This window comes from Aedes aegypti, chromosome 2, assembly GCF_002204515.2.
Source record: "Aedes aegypti strain LVP_AGWG chromosome 2, AaegL5.0 Primary Assembly, whole genome shotgun sequence".
NCBI lineage: Eukaryota > Metazoa > Arthropoda > Insecta > Diptera > Culicidae > Aedes > Aedes aegypti.
In genome coordinates, this window is record NC_035108.1 from 199,852,133 (window position 1) to 199,875,568 (window position 23,436).

Below are 23,436 nucleotides of genomic sequence, written 5' to 3' on the forward strand. Positions count from 1 at the left end.
AACTAGGGGAAGACGGGGTAAGAGCGCCCGCCGGGGTAAGACGGACCACCTTCAGTTTGGCATGAAAATGGCATTCTCCTTCAAAGTTTACCAAGCACTTTCCATAAACACAAGATTTTCAACATTCCGAACCATTTTGGGTGATATTTATATAAAATTTTCCATAACAAATATCAAAAACAAAGTTTCTGCTCGTCGATATTGAATTTGATCTAATTTTAACAGATGATCTCTTAAGGATTTCAGAAGGTATTTTTTCTAAAACCATAACAAATTACCAAAACATACCAAATGGGTCAAATGAGAGTAAAATTGAATAGCCGCCAAGATATTGTTTGTAAGCAGTTATTTACATCGTGCTACTGCAGTGCGTTGTTGCCAATTTAATCAGAAAATTATACTAAATTCCAAAAATGAATGTTTTTGAGAAAATTGATTACGCCTTCACCATTGTTTGGTCGTAATTTTGTATGGTTGTTTACTTTTAAGGTGAAACATCTCGGAATCCAAAGATGGCCGGCACAATGGCCGACTTCTCCCCCTACTCACGTTTTTGAAGGCACAAAACTGGAGAAATAGTTGGCAAACGCTCCTGATCTTCTTATTTTAAGCTTTCTGCTAGTGCACAAAGCCAAAATAAAAAGTGCACTGCTGTGGGATGCTTTCTTCGCGAGATTTGTGCCTTTGAAGTTTTAGTGCAATCTTAGAAGTTGATTCCAAACTGTTTCACCTTAAGAACCAGCGACACGTTGAGGTAGCAGTAAAGAGCCTTCCTTGCTGAACTCACTCTGTCCAAGAATTGTGACATTTGAGCGGGCACGCTTCCGCACGGATAAAAATCTGATTCCCACACCATGATTTACAAGTCATGAAATTCATAAATTGGTTAGGCCATGATATCAGGACGACAAATCATGGTTCCTGGAGTCATAATCATGATTCTTCATAAACGTACCATCCAGAGCGACAACACAAAGCGGTGCACTTTGCATCAAGTCATTCGCATCGATCACCCATCATTCATCACGATAGATTGGTATTGTGGTAAAGTACGTGGCTCTCAATCAGAAGGTTTTTGGTTCGATTCCTGCTCTACCAAATTTTGTTTTTTTTTTTTTCATTTAATCGGGTTGTCTGACAGACATATAAATACCGAAATGGATGCGTGAATCATGATTTTCGAGCATTCGATGCATGATTTCGAGCCCACAGCTGCAACTTGTGTCGCGTTTCGACAATCTGACTCATAATATCGTGAGTCCAAATCATGGTGTATTTTCATAAGATGAAAACACACTGGAATCATGATAACCGGGTGCATAATCATGATTTTGGATTCTGATTTCTACCCGTGCGTATGCTCCCCAGGTATGATGGCCCGCTCTAGTGTCAAAAATCTTGGACCGCGTGGATTCGGTTCTATCGGTGGATAAGACCATATGCATCAGTGATGCAGTAATTTCAACGTTATAGACGAATAATGTTGGCTTCAAATATTCACGTCTGTAAAGCAATATTTGACTGTCATTGTACTGAAGGACTAACTTTTGATTAGCACTAACGAAATTCTGATATTGCCAAATATATATTTCGATCACTGTTAGATCCGAGCCAGATAACTTGACCCAGAAAAAAACATTTTGATAGTTATGTTTTTATTATCAGCTGGCAAGTTTTATAGAATATTTTTGAAGACTATTCTGAAACATCTGTAGGTTTTTTTTTATAATCAAAATATTTGACGTAAGATTATGTTTTTGGTATGAATGGTGTAAGTGTGCATAATTGTATATGTACATCTATGTGTATGGAAATGTGTGTATGTCTGTATCTTACTTATCGACCACGTACGAGCAGAAAATTGAATTATAGTCACTAAATGATTTAGTTCTGACATGCATCTTTCGCCTCTGAAATTTTTATTCTTTATGTTGCAATTTCTTTATCAGGGTACGTCCATAAATTACGTAACGCAAAGTTTTGCCATATTCATCCTCCTCAATTTTCCTCTGTATCACACTTTTTGTATGTATTTCAATTTTTATATGGGTAGTCACGTTTCCTTGTAATCCCCTCCTTCCTCTTCTGTACGTGACGTAATTTATGAATTACCCCTCACCTGCAGCTTTTTTTCAACTTGTTTACATTGTAATGGATCGAAGAGCCTCAAAATATATTTAATTAATCTCGAAAATGAACTTATAGAACAGCTAGATATGGACGACACACTTTCAAGAATTTTTTTTTGGATCCCCACTATAGACTTGAAACTTTTTGGTGAAATAAGGTTTAATTTATGGGAATACGACTATGAATAACAAAAACGGAGCTCTCCAATTGTGAGATACCTTGGGCGTTAACGGGTTAATATAAAATACTTAAAAAAAATCAAATGAGTTTTATTCGTATACACGAATAGTGCATCGTAGCGCCATCTATTTGTGAGTTCTTGTCAACCGTCAGCAACAACTTTCTCGTTTATCGGCCTCTAAACGTGCCACAAATTCTTTTGTTCTTTTGACTTTTACTATGCGCCTTGTGCTGGTGCTGTATCACTCTCTCTCACGGGCAACTTGAAAACAGGGCGTACAGTAAAAGTCAAACATTTCATAGCATGCATAGGCTCATGCTCTACTTCGTTAAAATCGTTATCTAGATGGAGACACTCTTTATAAAAGCTCCAGCACGCACGTGACTTTCTCTCTGTTTCTGCTACTACTCGACGCCTGTCGTCATCGATCATCTATGAATCCTTAACCAACAGCAAATATTAGGCAAACTTTGAACGATAGTAAAAGTGAATTATTCTAATATAAGGGTCGATTTCTTCACTTTCGCTTAAGCCGTAAACCACGTTTACTCATATGATTAAACGGTGGTGAAGAAATCGGCTCTAAGTAAATTAGCTATTTAAAAATAGAAATTAAGTATGTTCAAAAAGTGATGCAATAAAATAAACTTACCAGTGAATAATGTAAACTTAAACTAACCTACACAGATAAAAATATTTAAATTCAAATGTAGTGTAAACTGAGGCACATAGTAAAAATAAACTGAATTCATCTATTGTTACGGCATTTCGTTAAGTTTTCAACCAAAGATGCTTGAATGCTACATGATCGTGTAAATTTAAAGTGCGTTTGATTGAAAAATAAGCGATTTATCGTTGACATTTCAGTTTATTTTGATGCTCCAAAAAAGTGCATGAAAATGAACTTGAATTTACAACATATTTTAGCTGTGTTAAGTATCAGTTGGTGCTCCGAGAAGAAATTATGTACTTATCCAATGATACCGATACGCATGTCCCCGTTGTATCTACTGTGCTGTGGTAAAAATATGATTTGAGCACAGAAACACTGTTCTGCACCGAGCAATCGAACAAGTTTGTTTTAAGTTTTTAACTATGAATTCCTCATACTAAAATTCTTGAATTTCCATTATTGTCTCCTTCATAATTGTTGCCAGGATTCTCGCAGCATTTATCCAGAGAATCCATCAATACATTTGGTCGAAATCGACCAGGATGCTCTAGAAATGTTCATAATCTACTAAACATTAACCTTTTTAGATTCCTGAAAAAAATATCTTTTTGAGTTTCTTCGAGTGTTTAAAGATTTCTCCCATCCTCTCCGGGGGGGGGGGGCATCCTTAGCCGAGTGGTTACAGTTCGCGGCTACAAAGCAAAGCCATGCTGAAGGTGTCTGGGTTCGATTCCCGTTCGGTCCAGGATCTTTTCGTAATGGAAATTTTCCAATGTAATGGGCATAGAGTATCATATTTTTATTAAGTTGTTGTTACATCAATTAATTTGATAAAACGTCGTTAACGATGTTACGCCAATTTACTCGGTCCATGGCTGTGTCTCTCCAACTTCGATTTTGGCCCACGTTTTCCAGATCTTGTTGCACCTGATCAAGCCACCTCGCTTGCTGTGCTCCTCGCCTTCTTGTGCCAACCGGATTCGACGCGAACACCATCTTTGCAGGATTGTTGTCCGGTAGTCTTGCAACATGCCCTGCCCAGTGCACCCTTCCGGCTTTCGCAAACTTCTGGATATAGGGTTCGCCGTAGAGCCTAGCGAGCTCGTGGTTCATTCTCCGCCGCCACAGACCGTTTTCCTGTACTCCGCCAAAGATCGTCCTAAGCACCCGTCGTTCGAAGACTCCAAGTGCTTGCAGGTCCTCTTCCAGCATGGTCCATGCTTCATGTCCATAGAGGACCACCGGTCTTATAAGCGTTTTGTACATGGTACATTTGGTGCGAGGGTGAATCTTTCTCGATCGCAGCTTCTTCTGAAGCCCATAGTAGGCGCGACTTCTACTGATGATGCGTCTCCGTATTTCACGACTAACGTTGTTATCAGCCGTTAACAAGGATCCGAGGTAGACGAACTCATCAACCACCTCAAAAGTATCCCCGTCTATCGTAACACTGCTTCCCAGGCGGGCTCTGTCGCGCTCGGTTCCGCCTATCAGCATGTACTTTGTTTTTGACGTATTCACCACCAGGCCGACTTTTGTCGCTTCACGTTTCAGGCGGGTGTACAGGTCTGCCTACGTTCCAAATGTTCTGCCGACAATATCCATATAATCTGCGAAGCAAACAAATTGGCTGGATCTTGTGAAAATCGTACCTCGGTTACTGAACCCGGCTCTCCGCATGACATCTTCTAGCGCGATGTTGAACAGCAGGCACGAAAGTCCATCACCCTGTCAAAGTTCCCGGCGGGATTCGAACGAACTGGAATGTTCACCCGAAATCTTCACGCTATTCTGCACACTGTCCATCGTTGCTCTTATTAGTCTTGTGAGCTTCCCGGGAAAGCTGTACTCGTCCATGATTTTTCATAGCTCTTCGCGGTCGATGCTATTATTAGCCGCTTTGAAATCGATGAACAAGTGATGCGTTGGGATTTGGTATTCACGGCAATTCTGGAGGATTTGCCGTACAGTGAAGATTTGACCCGTTGTCGTGCGGCCGTTGATGAAACCAGCTTGATAACTTCCCACAAACTCATTTGTTATTGGTGATAGATGACGGAAGATAATCTGGGATAGCTCTTTGTAGGCGGCATTCAGGATCGCACGATAGTTTTCACATTCCAGTTTGTCGCCCTACTTGTAGATGGGGCATATGACCTCATCATTCCACTCCTCCGGCAGCTGTTCCGTTTCCCAGATTTTGACAATCAGCCGGTGCAGACAGGCTGCCAGCTTCTCCGGGCCCATTTTGATGAGTTCAGCTCCAATACCATCCTTACCAGCGGCCTTGTTATTCTTGAGCTGGTTGATGGCATCCTTAACTTTCCTCAAGATGGAGGCAGGTTGGATTCCTTCATCCGCCGTGCTGACGTAGCCACTTCCTCCGCTGTCGTGACCGTCGGTGCCTGTGTTCTCCGTGCCATTCAGGTGTTCATCGTAGTGCTGCTTCCACCTTTCAATCACCTCACGTCCGTCCGTCAAGATGCTTCCGTCCTTATCCCTACACATTTCGGCTCGCGACACGAAGCCTTTTCGGGATGCGTTAAGCTTCTCGTAGAACTTTCGCGTTTCTTGTGAACGATGCAGCTGTTCCATTTCTTCACATTCCGCTTCTTCCAGGCGGCGTTTTTTGTCCCGGAATAGGCGGGTTTGCTGCTTTCGTTTTTTTTTATATCGCTCCACGTTTTGTCGCGTTCTTTGCTGAAGCATTGCAGCCCGCGCTGCATCCTTCTCCTCCAAAACCTGCCTGCATTCTTCGTCTAACCAATCGTCACATGTCCTCCTTTCCACGTACCCGACGATGTCCTCTGAGAAAGCATTAGTGCCATTAACGTTTTGAAGAGTCAGATGTTAGCCATCAAAGACTAAAAAAGATTGATAACTGAATTATGGAACAGATTTCTATCATGAAATATAGAAACAGTTCTAGAGAATTTTCAAAAGCTTTCTTTTCCCCAATTCATTTAGAAAAATGTAAGCTTTATGCAAAAGTTCTATAGCATCGCAAATTTGTTCATAAGATAATATTCCGATGGTGTTTGTTTTGAATGCTTTATCAGATCCCGTCAATTCGATAAAATTCTAATAGTCACCGGAACAAATCCCTGCATCCTAGTTTTGATTACATTCCCAGAATCCCTTCCATATATTTTCAATTTCATCCCGCCGATAACATACATAAAACAGTCCATAAAATCGTACAAGCCCACCACTATGCTCACTCGATTGAAATTTATAGAACTGCATCGCGTGAACTAACGGAACTGCAAAAAAAATCCAATCTCATCTCTCCAATCGGTTCTCTGTTTTACAGGATTTCGACATGATAGAATTATTCGGTTCACCGGCTGGAAGAGCATTAACAGTGAATAATAGAACAGCTGCCGAAATGCAGCCATGTAGTAAATCGAACAACAGCACCAACAGTAGTAGTTCCAACATTGCCAGCAGCATCAGCCAGCAACCTCCCCTCAGCCAACAGCCTCTGTATCATCCACTTCAGAACTGCGGCTTCAGTGGAACTTGCAGTACCATTTGCAGTGTTGGCCTCAACCATAACCATACGAACCCTTCAACTGCCAGCAACAACTTCGTCGAAACCAGCGATCTAATAAGGTACAGATCCAACAACCATCCCCAGCTGCACCACCATCAGACTACGAACTACAGCAACAACAATGGTCGGACGAACTCAAAGATTGCCAAAATATGGAAGCTTTTCGATGAGGACCGAATACGCAAAACCAGCTTAGGCAGTAGCAGCAATCACCACAGCAGAAGCAGCACAAGCACAAATACCGGTATTAGCGGGAGTGACATCTTCAGTCGATGTCAGAGGTAAGTTCGATACGGCAGGCACGGTATGTCTGAAACCATTATTAATAAAAAAAATGAATCATTGAGCAGCAGAATATTTTCAAATTCACGGAGAGACTGCTAGTAGGATACCAAATCTTTCGAATGATGGTCATATTTTCGTTAATATCGGATTCAGACACACCGTGGCAGAGTTTTGATTTCAGGGCTAAACCTTTCGCATTAATGTTTTACCCCAACAGCACCAGAAGGAAGTCCAGCTCGATCCAAAGCGAGGAGAAATCCACCAAGGACCTGTACAACGAAGCGGCCCAACTGCTTGGCATCAAGTGCACACTCAGCGACAGCTGTCGCTGCATTGATTGTCAGGTGGGTTTCTTTGTTCCATCCTATATGCATGAAGAAGGTTCCCCAGCTTATAAGAATGTTAGGTAGCTCATGGACAGTTGATTAAACGGTCAATCAATACATGTCATTATCACCATGTTCTAAATATGTGGGTGGAGAAATTCCAATATGTCCATCGTCGTTCAAAGGGAAATGTGTGCTCAATAAATTAGCATGATGTGAACTCCACCGTGGAGCAGTAAATTATTTAAACTTATCGTCCGTCATGTAGTCACAACGTGTACCTCATAGTTCAAGATCAAAGTAAATCGGTGCAAAATACCACAGTAAATGAATGGGAACCGTTTAGAGATAAAATGTTCATGCAATAATTCGTTTTTCTTTTTTGAGTTTTTTTTATTTTGTTTTTATTATTAGCATAAAAACTTTTTTTTTTTTTTTATTAGTATCATTCCAAACATTACATTTATTTCTTATATCTAGGTGTTCTGTATTATTAGACAACGCTTTTATCCTAATGTGGTGAAACAAATTTAAGATTTTATGAACATTTAGTTAACAACATATTACATTTCATTTGCCGTAGCATTTCAGATTTTTGACAGGTGAGTTTATTTCACCTGCTTATAAGAGAGAGACAATAAAGTGTTTTCAATTTACTTAACCTACCTCGAGCCAATTGAAGATTGTAACGATTTTTGTCTGAAATTATTAATTATTTTATTTGACATTTGTTGCAATGTTTCAACATTGGATATTCTATGCAACGCATTGGTACTTTCTTCCTGGTATTACAACAGCTAGTCCATATTGGAAGAGCTATGTTGTAAGTGACCTGAAACTTTGTTTGTATATCAAAAGCTTGTTCTTAAGACAAAGTTTTGATTTTCTGTTAATAAGGGGATACAGACATTTTACATATTTATTACATTTGGCTTGAACGCCCTCAATGTGATTTTTGAAAGTTAAATTCTTATCTAGCATGAGCCCTAGATACTTAACTTCGTCTGACCAATTTTGACCAATTTATTTAAACCCCTCTCATCGTGACAACATGTCTACTTGAAGGTTTCAAATAAAGAGCTTTTGGTTTATGTGGGAATATTATTAGTTGAGTTTTGGAAGAATTAGGAGAAATCTTCCATTTTTGCAAGTGCTGCCTTGCCAATCCACCTTGCCTACCTTCCATTTTTGCCAAGTTCCCAAAATGCTGCCTTGAGGAACACCAGCTCTTACAGAAAGTCTTTCAGACCAAGAATTCTAATAATTAACCTGAAGTGTACGATTTGACAGATAACTTTGAACTATTCTAACAATGTATGTTAGAAAATTAAAGTGTTTTAACACTTCAGTCGTCGCGCTGTTGTATTTTGTACAACACTGTTGAAAACACCTCACTATTCGTTCACAACAGCAGCGTAGTGGTTCTGACAGTGGCAAACCGCGCAACGACTGGAAGGTTAATTTTACGAAAAAACCTTTATGCCAAACACTGTCGAATGCTTTTTCTATGTCTAAAAGAGCAAGACCAGTAGAATAGTCTTCAGATTTGTTGGAATGGTTCAAATTTGTTACACGTAAAAGTTAATGAGTGGTCGAATTTCCATGGTGGAATCTGAATTGTTCATTGACAAAAATTGAATTTTCGTTGATGTGGACCATCATTCTGTTCAAAATGACCTTTTCAATAAGATTACTGATGGATTTGATGGACGATAGCCAGAAGCTTCTGCAGGATTTTTGTCTGGTTTTAAAATTGGTACAACCTTAGCATTTTTCCATTTGTCAGGAAAATATGCTAATTGGAAACATTTGTTAAATATATCAACTAAGAATGATAAGCTACTTTTGGCAAGTTTCTTGATGAGGATGTAGAAAATTCCATCATCGCAATGAGCTTTAATATTTTAATTTCACACTTCACACACACAGTTCACACTTTTTTCAAATCAGTCTCCCAGGAATTCCTGAGTAACTTGATTTTCTATTGGACTAGTAAGTCCTAAATTGAAATTGTGCGCGCTTTCAGTAATAATTTGTTTTCCTCTTTCAATGCCGGAATTGGCTTTTGAGGCTTTTTCAAAATTTTCTTGATTTTTTTCTGCAAATCCTGCCATATAATTTTCATAGCACGATCGCAAGTGCGTTGAAATTGCCTTCTCCTCACGAATTTGAGACGAATCGAGAGTTTAAGATCATCGTCCATAATCACGGATTCAAATTTTCACATTTTGGAATTGCAATGCTCCTGGCTTCAACAGTGGACTTTGTTAAAGTTTCAAGACCATTGTCAGTATCAAGTTTTGTTTGAAAAGAAATGTTTACATCAAGATTAATGTCAATTTATGTTTCATATATATTCCAGTCGGCTTGAAAATAATTGAAAGTAGAGCTGATAGGATTGAAAATCGCTTCATGGGATATTTGAAATGTAACAGGGACATGATCAGAATTCTTCATTTTCAAAATCAGCATGAGTAACTAATTGGCTACAAAGACCACTAGAGTCGGTGAAGACCAAGTCAATCATACATGGATTTCTAGAAGAGGAAAAACATGTAGGGCTATCAGGGTTTTGAATTGATAAATATCCTGAAGAGCATTCATTAAATAAAATTCTTAAATATGGAGTAGGTTTGGTTTTCAGCAATAGGAGTAGTTAGCTAAAATCTAGATTAGGATCAACAAAGGATAAAATTAATTAACTGGATAGAGCGGGAATATATTAAATTTCATGCCCCATTGTAATAGGAAAATCAAAACGAACTCTAGAAATAAGATTCAAAGAACATATTGCTGAGGTAAAAAAGCGGGCAAGGAATTAGAAAAGGGATTAGCGTATGACTTTAAATCAGAAGTGGCTGAACATGTTTTCCAGGATGGACATCAAATGACAAGCGATAACATAGACATCGTACGAAGCGTATCTTCATCTTGGAAACTAGACGTTGCTGAAAGTTTAGAAATTTACAAACAAAAGCCTTCACTACTTCTTAATAGGGATCAAGAAATCGAACAGTCAAGGTTGTTTAAGTTTGTACCTAAGACATATGAACGAGCTTGAATACATAGGTAGACAATAAGGGATTAGTATAGTTCACGGTGTACTATATTAAGAAGGTGATATATTCCGCCAGCTAGTTGACGACGTCATTCCTATCCACCTCGAACAAATTTGCGAAAAAAAAATGATCTAGTGGCCCAGAAGGTATATGGTACGGTAGGAGTGACGTCACATGTTTACAATCAAACTTGATATTTACATCAGTAAAGAGCCTGCCTTGTTAATTTTTATGCCGTGAGTATAGTTATTATTATCCTTTTTCTATTTTTGACCACGACATGACAGGTATACACCTGTAGAAACTTACCTAGGTAGAACGATTGTGTAGGTACTTATCTGGTGTTAGTATTTAGGGTAGAAAGTAACTGACACTGAAGAAGACTGCAAGTGATAGTCGAAATACGCGTATCTGTCAAAGATAAGCATTTAGGAGCGGAATTAGAAGGTATACGGTACTCCATCTACTTTTAGGTTTCTCTATTGAGATTCTGCTCAGAGGATTCGAACATTAATAAGAAAATGCTGCCGTTTGAATTACTTTGAGAATTATTTCATGACCGATGTTTGTCATAAGACAAAGACAAAGATTTTTTACTTATTGCGAGTCAATTTTCACAAGTCAGTTTAGAGCAAATTAACTTTCTGTCCAGAACATTGAAAAGGCAGCTATGAAAGTGTATTTACCAAGCTGTGCTTCAACAGAAACACCTAAAGTTTCAAATGACGAAAAAAGTATACGCCAGTAAATTATGATTGCAACTCCTCCATCATTACGATAAACTAAAAAGTTTGGATCCAGGTTTTATATAAGTTTCAGTAATAACTTGCGATGACACACTTCGGTGCAAAGAAAAGAATAACTACACAATGTTTCGTCCAGGGTTGACCAGGCCCTACGTTGTGATTATTTTTGGTTCCGAAGGGGCAGACGAATAAACGAACAACAGTCTTCTACTACTATCGATGATTTATTGCCCACCACCGAGAGGCAGTGCTCCTGTTCGGTGGGGGATACGAAACGTAACGATCACAACTTCACAGATTTTTTTCTATTTATCCATTTATTATCTAGAAATAGATGAGGAAACTACAATAACCTCACTGGTTGTAGAAACAAGCAGTTTGGTCTATTTTTGTCAAATTTGTTCAATAAAAATGATTTAAAATAGGAGTATATATAGAGGATATTCATGTATTTTTTAATATGAATGATAACAAAAGTTGATCCGATTAACGATCCTAAACACAGGACAGGTAGTAGGTTTCTTTTAAGAGATTTGGTCACTTGTTCAATGCAAGTCTCTAAAAAGTCTTTATTTTTAATGCAAGGTAAAGTATTCATGTTAACTAAAGGTCTCTAAAGTCCTTATTCTGCTTGCATTGATACCTGATACAAAATAGTACAGGCTCAAAAAAAAACCTTCAAAGATGACTAAATGAACTCTTTTAGAAATTTCCGGAGTGATATCTGAACATTCGTGCAAATACCTTAACCCTCTTATACCCAACCCCGCCTTTAGACGGGGTAGACTTTGGAAGTTTGTGTATTTTTTCGTAACTCGGAAATCAAAATGATTTTATTTTTGGCTCAAGCCTTGACTCATTACACGCGTATGAGAATTTTTTTATGACTTTTGAAACTTTTTTGTATATCTGAAAATTGTTTGAAAAATTGTATTCTTATATAACCTACAAATGCCTGGGGTTTATTTAACGTGTAATATGAAAAATCGTACCTTTTATATTTTTCTACTATTAACCTATAACAGAAGAAGAGCTTGGTGGTATTGAAATAATTTCAAACCTGTTTTCCGTTAATTACACGGAAAATAAAAATATTTTCAGAAAAATATTTAAAATTTATATATTTTTGAAAGTATTGTATAAAGTTGAATTTTTATTTTTGCCCAAAATCAGTAATTAGAAGAGGATTCAAGAAAAAATGAAAAAGAATAGGGATGTTCAAAAATAAAAATTATAAAAATCAAAAGCTAAAATTCATAGCGAATAAAAAAAATCATTGCCCAAAACGTGTTTAGAACGATTTTAGATAACTAAGAATGATATTTAGATCCAAAATTAAAATTTGAGTATTAAAGGGTTAATAAATTTCTAATTGAATTTCTAGAAAAAATCATGAAAAAATACACACAATAATACTTGTCGTAATTTCACGAGGAGTTTTCAAAAATGTCTTGGATCTTAGAGAAATGTCTGCTCTGATGCTATTCCATAACCTAAACAGAATTCTCCCTGAAGAAGACTCGGATTAGACTAGAAACGTCGGGAAAAATCTAAATAGTCGTTTTGATTACCCAAGACTGCAGTTTCGAAGTAGCTCGAATTCTCTCACATCAGTCGAAATCGCCTCGCTTATATTCCATAACAAAATATAATATCAATCTCTCATCTCTTAGCTTCTATTAGATATTGTTTAGTTTTTTTGGTTCCTAATTGATCATTTTTCGGTCTTTAATTGATTCTTTTTATGTCTCTTATGTTCTGGAGGGATTTCTTCAATTCCCTATTTTAATACACTCAGTCACTATCATCCTCGTTAAGACGAAAAGCCTTCTTAGTATTGTGATAACGACTGGTATGAAAAGGGGTAAGCAAGATAGCAACATATAGTGACTAAAGCCTTGTTTTGAAAAAATCTACTTTGAAGTTTTTTCAAATATTTTTCGTTTTATACAAATTGTATGGGAGTCAAAAAGAAACAAGCCAATCTTCTAAGAATTACGTTTTTTTTCTGTGTGTAGAGTTCAAGCTTATTTTTAAACACAGTTCCCGATTTATCTAAAATGAATATCGCGCGCTAACCATACTGTTCGACACAAAACTACTTTCAAGACTGAAGATCTTTTACTCCTTCTCCATGACCGAAAACTCACACACTACCTGACAGGTAAGAATAAGTAATTTTAAATGATAAAATGATTCCTTCGCACATTTTCGAAATTAACCAATATATTATTGAATCAGGAATAACGTTAGTCATCCGAACGGACTCGGAAGCAAATGAATTTATCTTTCATAGCAATCATTGGATTGGAAGACGAGCAGTATCTAGAGCGGAAGCCTGGTCTCTTCGTCTCCAACCTTATGACTTTGCAATAAGATGAGTGCCGGGCTCCGACAATATTGCTGATGCGTTATCAAGGCTGATAAAAGCGTCCCAGGAAGCAATTCCATTTGAAGATGATAACGAAGGCCACTATTTGTTCTCGCTGGACGCCGGATGTATGGATATTACATTGGCAGAGATTGAAGTCCAATCGGAGGACGATGAGGAACTCCAGAGGCTGCGGAAGGCGTTGAAATACGGAAACTGGCCTCGCGAGTTGCGCAAATATGAAGCTCAGAAAAAGTCATTGCACGTCCTTGGATCTCTAATGCTCAACGACGAAAGAATCGTTTTACCGAGTTCATTACGAACGAAAGCATTGGTATCAGCACATGCGGGACAAATAGGAGAAGTCGCGATGAAGAGAATAATGAGGGAGTTCTTCTGGTGGCCCGGAATGGCACATACACATTCACATACAGTATTTATATTTTCAATGATTTTTAATAGTTCAACCATTCCCACATTATTTAATGCACAGTAGATTTGTCAAGAAATGGATAGTAAATCAACCATTCAGCAAACTGTAAACGAAAAAAATTGTTCGGGAAAATCGACGATTTTTTATGGTAACATAACTTCACCGCCTATTCCCCATATTGTATTTTTTCCAATTATTATTTATCAAACTGTCAATACCGTTACTGGTACTGTACATTTATTGTTATTTTGCATGTTATACGAAATGGGTCTGGTATTGTTGCAAATAGTTGTGATAATTTAGGAAACAGTACACATATGTGTAGTGAATGAGCCGTATAATTGATTGAAAATGGTTTAACGTGCATTCGAACAGTTAAAGCTGAAGAGAATTTTGTGAGAGTGTGATCATCATTCAAATAGCGTGACAGGACTTGATGAATGATTATGATGAATGGCTATAGTTGTATGGTCTGTACACGGAGAGGCGAAATAACTCAAAGCTGACATAAAAAGTACCTAAAATTAAGTACATTGCCAGCACCGCACTATGGTCGGGCTCCATATAAAGGAGCGGCCAAAACTACCAAAAAACTTTTTTGAGATTTTCATGGTTTTTATCATTTTAAAATATACCTCATGTATTATATTATTATGATTCTTGATTGAAATTGAACTAAAATTTAAATTTCTTTGACTTTTATGACGTCAAACTGACTGAAGTCAAAAAATTGAAAAATGTAACAATAAAATAAAGTACAAAATTCATATTTAAGGAATGCAATATTTTCCCAAAGCTTTGCACTATCTGAAAGCTTATGGTTCATCACTTTTATCGAGCATGAAGATGAAAAAAAATATTTGGTTGAAGCTTTAATACTGTTCAATATTACACTTTATTAATTTTGAAGATTTTGAACATGAAAAACAACTCTTGTCGCGTCATGTCGCCGCAATTTCGAATATTACACTTCAAAATGCATCCTTAGATCTCACAAAAAACGTTAAAATTTTTTGCAGAAATTTGCTGATTTGCAAGTTAGAGATATTTGAATAATTTAATAATTTCATACATTTTGACGATATTTTTCATACAAAGTTGATATAAAATATATTTAACCACTCTTCATACATATTTTGATCAAACTCGTTAAAATACAAACAAAATTTGTGCTTTCATCCAAATTTGATTGCATTTCTAATAAAAAAATACTTAAAAAATAAGGTTACGTAATATGTGAATAATCCCTTCAGAAACAATAAAAACGCCATAAAACATATTCAGATTACATATTTCATCGATTAAGGCGATAAAACTAGTTTTGGCCAAACTTCGTTTTTTTCCGACCATTGTGCACCGTTGAAATAAGTAATTTTATGTTCTCTGTTTTAAGTAGTTTTAACTTATTCTCAGAGTACTATCGATATAACTTATTTTTGAGTTATTTGAGAATTATGATTTCGATAATTTATTTTGTTTACTTTTTGTCCTATTAAAGTACCCAAATCGAAGTGTTGAAACCGCACTCTATTTTGGATGAAAAATAAAAACGACTCCATTAGGATAGGTGATAGGAAGATTTTATTGAAATATTCAGGTAAGTTTCCATGTTGTTATTACATAGAAGTCGTTTTCCTATGAACTTTCATTATTTTATTGCAGATCTATACAACGTGCACGAGCGTTGGAAAAAATGCACCAACAGAAAGAGGACCGGAAAATCATTCCCGTAATCAAATGGAATTCCAAATCCGTAAAACTTGAATTCCACAGGTAAGAATCGGTGCAATGTTATATTGAAAACAAGACTTAAATATTTAAAATATTAGCAGGGCAGCCTCACATAACAGATGCATCACAGGAGCAGGAGAAATCTCGGGAGGATTAATCACACCCCACACATTCGTCACGGAACACGGGTTGCGGATTTTCTGAAGATCATTAAGATATCTATGTGTTAATTAATTATGTAGCCGAATGTGTTAATAATAGTGGAAAATAAAATATAATTCATAAGTTAATTTATGCAGCCTGTATGTTGTTCAAGAGAAATCGCGATCAAAATTTCGAACAATTTTGCCACTGCTAAGAACCCCATTTTGAGTAGTTTTACCCCAAAAATCGCTATTCCCGAAATAGTTAGTTTTTACTTAAAACGGCCTCTTCGTGGAATGACTCGAAATTGAATACTTTGCAAAATACTCAATTTTGAATCATTCCACTTAGCTGTCAAGATGAGTACAAAAGAGTTAATTTTAGGTAGTTTCGCCTCTCCGTGTATACGAAAGCTCCGAACAGGTAGGAGAATGGAAGAGAATGATCAGATAGGGCGAGAAAGAAAAAAAGCGGTTACCGATTCGTGTGTGAGTTTTCGGTCATGGAGAAGGAGAAAAAGATCTTCAGTCTTGAAAGTAGTTTTGTGTCGAACAGTATGGTTAGCGCGTGATATTCATTTTAGATAAATCGGGAACTGTGTTTAAAAATAAGCTTGAACACTACACTGTGGAGCGGAAAATCACCTGAAAATATTCTTGGTACGCTTAGAAACAGTAAAATTTCCTCAACTCAACTCATAGATAGATTAAATAGATTGGTTTCAACACTCTCCGTGATGGTTGAAAGGAATACTGAAAACATGCGACAAAATTTAGTTTTTGGCACAAATCTCCCAACTGGTGGGGAACGTGCCTTTGGAGCCGGCCTTCTAATCATATGCTATCTTTAAACACTCGTGGTTATTTATTATCGCCAGATAGAATCACTTGAAATTTTATTTTTGTCTATGGAGCAACGCACTGTGGCACGGGTCCAATAAGGAACGAAAAGGGATCAATATTGGTAAAAAAATGTACTGAAAGGAACTGTTTTTTGTATCACTGAAAATTATTGTTTTCTTAGCAGTAAGAAATACTGTTTGAGCAGGGACCAGGGATTGAATCCTGAGAAAATTAAGAGAATTTCTCACGTATCGCTCTCTGTAGCTATCATAACATGCAGCACTAGGGGACGGACCTGGTGTTGTGGTTAGAACACACGCCTCTCACGCCGAGGACCTGGGATCGAATCCCATCCCCGAGATAGTCACTAAAAATTTCAATGACGTCTTCCTTCGGAAGGGAAGTAAAGCCGTTGGTCCCGAGATGAACTAACCCAGGGCTAAAAATCTCGTTAATAAAGATAAAAAAAAAACATGCAGCACTTTTTGAGAGACTATTTATCGTATATTGCTTCAACTTTGATCAGATCAGGGGCACTATTGCTATCGGGAGTTCGGGGATTGTTTATCATGCCAGTAAAGAAACACACATTACTCCAACGGAAAACAAGCGAGAAAAATGGGGTTTTATCATCGCTCTCTCTTTGGGGCTCTTGTACACCGCTCCTATTTATCAGGCTTGTTACAACTTGCTATACATTGTCGAGAAGAGACCGCAACAGACGGGATGTTTTTCTTCGCTTGCATTGATCGTGCTTCAAAATCAAAAGAGAGCTGCAATGCCTGGCACTGACACACTTTGAGAAAAAAAAAACTGCTATCGTAGGGGGTACTGAACGAAATAACATAATATCTGTTAATCGGTTAAGTAAAACGAATGCAAAAGTTTATTTTCATATCAGTGATATATGGTAACACATGCTTTCGTCCTGACAGCTGTAGGAATGTTGTGTTTAGCTATTTGTTCATAAGCTTTGTCACTTCAAGCGTCGACATTATTTTTTTTCTTCTACTTTAAATTTTTTCATATCAATTGATGTATTATATTTAAAGCATGATTATATCTCACAAATAATTGTTTATCATGGTCTAATCGCTTATCAAAGTGAATCCTGTGACCCAACGATCCTGCCTATTAACAACCATCCCTCCCAGTAATCTTTGTGGAGATGCAGAGCCAAACACGGTCTCCGAATAGCAAAGGTTACACAATAACATTTCTTCCCCCAATTCCACCTGACTACAAGGACGTGGCCGACGCCGTTATTGACCCTGTATAAATAGAAGCATTGAATTATGTACATTGAAGAAGATTATGGCCAATCCCAGTCGAACTTTTGTTGTTGATTCTTTGTGCATCTTCACTGACTTCGGTCAATCACGGAATAGCAACCATTGATATGTGTAGTCAGTCTAAGCTAAGCTAAGCTAAGCAAAACGAATGCAAAAGTAAAGAGTGTTAGTATGAAACTTTATGTCAGAACTATTTTTGTTTAAAACGATAACATATGAAGCTTTATATTGGAATATTAAAAATGAGATTGATTTTAGATGATTGATTGATTAGATGAGATTTTAGCATTTTTGAAACTCTTACAAGCAATCTGTTCTACGATCATTATTTGATGAAATTTTAAAGGGTTCGTCACTCGCTAATCCCTGACAGCCTAGTTATTCTAGAACGTAAATCTGGTGTTGTTTTCAAAATCATATATACAAACTAGGTATATACTGTAATCGAAGTGAGATATTGTCATATAATGTTAAACGCATAGAGGTATGCAATACCATATTTGCTCTAGGTAACTCATTCAGTTTTGTTCGAAATTTAATTGTTTGTATTCCAAAAACGTTTGATTTATGTTGAATTCAATATTTAAACGTAAATGTAATGTATGCCAAGACTTATAATAGTTTTTGTCATGTTTTTGAACTTTAAACACTTTCGTAGGCGAATTTTGTATACATTCTGTTATTTTATGAACAAAATCTAAACCACGTTCTCTATTAATATTCTCCAATCAAGTTTCAATAGCAATGATCCCAAACAGTAGTTTGGTTGTCGATTTTTATGTGTTTACATACCTATTATCAAAGTTACCCCAAAACCGAAAATAGACCGAAAAATTATAAGTCCATTAAAATTGAATCGTTAAGCAATTTTTCAACTGAAATCAATAACTGATATACCAGTACTTGTTTTAAAAATATAAATTGAAAAAATTTCAAAACAGAATGCAGAAATATCCAGCTTTTTACGCTGGCAATAAAACTGCGAGGGGTGATTCGATTTTGACTTGTCTTGCCCACACATTTTATGACATGATCTCAGTAGGCAATGTTTCAAATTGTTGATCGAGATGTCACTGCATTTGTTTTGGAATTCAACTTTTTGTATTTCGAAGAAACTAAATCAAAATCAAAACTTGTTTTTCTAACATTTCTAAAACAGCCAGATTAAGCGAGAGTTGGCAACCGACCATGAATAATCTTCGGGAACTCCAGGGGTGACCTCTGAATGTATCCTGTAGGATTCCCTCTTTCTTTGATGATGCCGGGTGATCCGTGGTGTGATTTTTGTCTTATCTCCAAGCAGTTTTCACACTGGGCTTCAACGCATAGTCGGTCACAGCCTTGTCTTTGGTAATGCAAGTTCTCGGGACTTTCAACACTTGCCGACAGAGATTTTCTCATCATTTTCCGCCTTGAAAGCTTTACTCAAACGATGGGCACTGGCTCGCAAAGCAGGACTACGAGGATTTTCTCCGAAACCGTGAGCTCTTACCACCTAGACTCGCTCTCATGATATCCTGCAAAATTTAGTTACATACTGTTCATAATTTATCTGAAAACGACAAAGTCCAGTTGGTCATTATTCACCATCTCGACCGTTGCGTTTTATTAGCGTAGTAATAAGGTAATAAGGATTTTTACGCTGGCTTAGAGTAAAGTGGGGCAAAAGATCGAGTGGGGTAAGAGTTTCTTTTCAAGATTTCTTGTTCAATTCAAAACAAAACTTATAAATTTTATGCTGGTGCAAATCCTATTCAAGTAAGAGTCTTTCACCCCAAATTTTATGAAAATCGGTTGAGATTTGGAAAAGTTATGGCTATTTGTTGTTTTTCGACGTGAATATTGTAATTTTTGGTCAAACTTTCGTTGCATGGAACCAATTGAAGATAAAATCTTTTTCAATATTTTATGTAAGGGCGTTTCTAGGCCAATCATAAGGTTGCTTAGTATTAGGTATTAGTTTTTGCATAAATGCTTGAAAACAATTTTTGGCCCATAGTGGGGCAAAAGTTCGAACCATGTATAAAATCACGGAAAAATTTGCAAATTGCCTAAAATCCACATATTATCTTCAAAATTAGTTAAATTTGTCTGATCGTGTGAAAATTGTCACCAAAATTTTACATTTCCACTTAATTATGCGAAAATCTGCTATTTTTGAGTATATTACAAATAACCCGGTTTTGGGCAATTTTTTGATGAAAATTTAGTGTGTATTTTTCGTCAAACTTAAGTTTACGGCTGGTGTAAAGTATGCCTGTCAATAAAGGATCGATATTTTGTGTTTTAGTCAGCGAACTTTTGCCCCACACTAGATTCGAACTCTTGCCCCACCGGTGGGGCAAAAGTTCGAATAAGACAATCAATTTTTAAACTGTTATAACTAAAAATGGGTAAATATTTTGACACAAGTTTGTTCAGCAAAATTATAGCCAATATGTTGAAGGTTCACTGTATGGTATTTGTTTTGTTTTAACTTCTATTGTTTTCCTGGAAACTTTGATTATACCACTAAGGTCGAACTTTTGCCCCACCTTACTCTACTATAAACTTTGAATCGCCCCCTTTCTGACATTTATTGCCAACGCTATAATTTTTATGGTTGGATCTAAGTAAGCTTTTTTAAAGTTTAAATTTTTCTGTTTACAATGAAGCAATGTCAAAAATTTGCAGTTCCGATTTTAGCAATTGAATATCTATGAACTTTAAATTTTCTATTTCATTCTAATGCTTTGATTATTTCAGGTTGAAAAACATAAGTGGCAGAGTTAATGGTTCGGATTGTTGTTGGAGAGAATAACTGGCATTACCAACAGTGTTGTGAAGTTAAAATAAATATGAAAATGATTTCTCTATGGATCCATACCATTTTATCCATTGTCCATACCATTTTAGGGCTTGTTCATATATTTCATAACGATAAAATTTGCCATTTTGGACACCCACCCCTTGTTACGCTTTTTGTATTGATATTTTTCTGTTTTTATACGAGCCGTAACATCGCAAGGACACTCACCCACCCCCACCAGCGTTATGAAATTTGTGAATGAGCCCTTATTCATTTAAGCTTCTACAACCAACCTTATTTCTTTCAATTTTGTTCCAATTTCCATTGGTTCGGTGTAGCATATTTTCCCAATTATAGATTTTTGGTCCTACAATACCTAAAACGATTTAATAAGAATTATTTACTAATAAATTTTTAATAAGCTGCTAGCTGGTAGAAATGGTGGCAGATAATAAATACAGTGAAAATTTTTGACATTTCAATAAACAATCTGAGATCATTGCCTACTAAGATCAAATTATAAAATCTGCAGACAATAAGTGCCAAAGTCGAATCACCCTCTGCAGTTTTATAGCTAGCGTAAAAAGCTGTATAGAAATAATTTTAGATTTTCTCGCAAATCAAGCTAACAACAACATGAAAAAAATGATGTTACCTTTTCAACATAAACTTAATGATTACTCGCAAAGCCTACTATAACTCAGCCATAAAAATTATAGTGTTGGCAAAACATATCAGAAGGGGGTGAATCAAAGTTTATAGCAAGCAAGCGTAAAAAGCTGGAATCAGATTCCAGCTTTTAAAGCTTTTAAAGTTACCTCGTTTTACGGTACACTACAATTAACCCTGTTTTGGGTAAAATTCTGATTAAAAATTAATGTGCATTAAACTCTAGCTGCCTTCCTTAGCCGAAGGTTAGAGTCCGCGGCTACAGAGCAAAGCCATGCTGAAGGTGTCTGGGTTCGATTCCCGATCTGTTCAGAATTTATTCGTTTATTAAATTTCCTTGACTTCCCTGGGCATAGAGTTTCATCGTAATTGCCACACGATATACGTAAGCGAAAATGGTAACTTTGGCAAAGAAAACTCTCAGTCAATAACTGTGGAAGTGCTTATTGAACACTAAGCTGAGATGCAGACTCAATCCCAGTGAGCACATAATACCAAGAAAAAGAAGTGCATTTAACTCTATATATTAGTGTATGGTAAGAAGTAATTCTCTCATAAAAGTATCATTAGTTTGTGTTTCAGTCAGCAACTTTTGCCCTACACTAGATTCAAACTCTTGCCCCACCAGTGGATCATAAGTTCGTTCAAGACAATATAAAACTATTATAACTAAAAATGGGTAAACAAATTTCAGTTGTAGCCGAAATGTTGAATATTTGTTTATTACACCTTACACTCCAGCAATCGAAACTCTATAACATTTAAAATGTTTGCTTTGAATTGAGCTAGCTGCTTGATAAGAAGGTTTTGCCCCACTTTACTCTTCAATGCACACCCATTATAAACATCTTGAACTTTGGTCAAACGATACAAAATTCAAAATTTACGGCTGTTGTGATTAAATCTAGCATACGGAAGGTTCTCCTGTGTAGACAATAACATTTCAAAATATGATGAGTACTTTCTGAACCATATGCATATCAACCAACAGTGTCTCTTCAGAGCTGTTCATTTTTGTTTATTATGCAGAATTTATGGTGCTTGAATTTCCATCATTCTGAAAATTCATTATTAAATTCCAACCATTGTTCAATTCACACGAATGGCCTCCGCAAGCAGATTTTCCAATGAGGTTTGTGACTGGTTGTGATGCGAGAATACAGCAAAATTCCAACCCGACACTGAAGTTAGTCGTCAGTTATATTTCGACTGACAGCCGACAGTTCATTCCAAATCAGTCAGATGTGCCTAGAAGCATCACGTCATTCACTCGTGCACAAGCAAGCCGACCGACAGACAGCAGGTACACATGAATAAAGTTTTCCGCCCATTAATTATTGGAGTTATTAACATTTGAATAGAAGCTTGGGCATTTTGGATTCCTTGCTGAAATCCTCACTCCAGTTGTTCGGAAACTTTGAGATAGAATGAATAATAAGATTTATAGATTCTGAGAACGATTCTAGATTTTGTTATAATGAAGTAAAACTACAAATTGAACTTTTACACTTTACATTTGCAAAAAAAATAAATAAAACACTAGAATACCCCTAAATTTAATATAAAAAGTGTAATAATGAAGAAGCATATTACATGTACCTACCACTTTCAGCGATTCAGCAAGTCCAAGCTGAGGGTCGTGGGTTCGATTCCACCGGTCGAAGGTTCTTTTAATACAGGATATTTTTTCGACTTCCTTGGGCATAGAGTATCTACTAGAGTGTCCATTTCCCGGCCCTTTTGCTTGTCCCGGGATTCGGGACAAAAATTGATGCTTGTCCCGGGAAATCCCGGGATCCCGGGATTTTTCAGATTTTCAATAAAACCTGTATTTCTGTCAAAATGAAAGTACAATTCCATCAATTCAATGTTTTCAAAATGAAATATGAGGAAAAAAATAAAGTTTCCGAGATAAGTACATAGTTAATTACATATTGTATTTTTTATATGCATTTAATTATTCTGAACAAATGTAAAAGCTAACTCTGCCTTATAACGACTTTGCTGCTGGTTTCTATCAATTTGCTATAATTTAAATGAAAATATGGTGAACATTTGAGTCATAATGTTAAACAATTTCAAAAACACAAAAAAAAATCATCAAAACTTTGAAGAATTGAACATAAGTTTTAAGATCATTGTAGAAAATTTAGTAGAGCATGCTTAATGTTAATAACGGAATACTATTGTCAGATGTCAATGTGTACCTT

The 23,436-nt window shown here is 36.5% G+C and overlaps 1 protein-coding gene and 1 long non-coding RNA gene across 8 annotated transcripts in view; both read left to right on the forward strand.

Annotated features, from left to right (window-relative positions):
- Positions 1–23,436, forward strand: part of LOC5577472 (mediator of RNA polymerase II transcription subunit 2) — a 131,805-nt gene that overhangs the window by 79,924 nt on the left and 28,445 nt on the right. For all 6 annotated transcript variants that reach the window (XR_002500252.1, XM_021843691.1, XM_021843692.1 and 3 more), the window contains 2 exons: positions 6,298–6,821; positions 7,043–7,169. Coding sequence is in view for 5 of the 6 variants with exons in the window: in XM_021843691.1 (XP_021699383.1) it covers positions 6,298–6,821; positions 7,043–7,169 (651 nt within the window). In the remaining variant the exon portion in view is untranslated. The remainder of the gene's footprint in view (positions 1–6,297; positions 6,822–7,042; positions 7,170–23,436) is intronic.
- Positions 15,136–16,288, forward strand: LOC110676306. 2 transcript variants are annotated; one of them, XR_002500253.1, is made up of 3 exons: positions 15,136–15,357; positions 15,423–15,533; positions 15,590–16,288. It is a non-coding gene; the product is annotated as an uncharacterized LOC110676306 (long non-coding RNA). The 2 variants fall into 2 exon arrangements; XR_002500254.1 differs by having other exon boundaries at positions 15,593–16,288.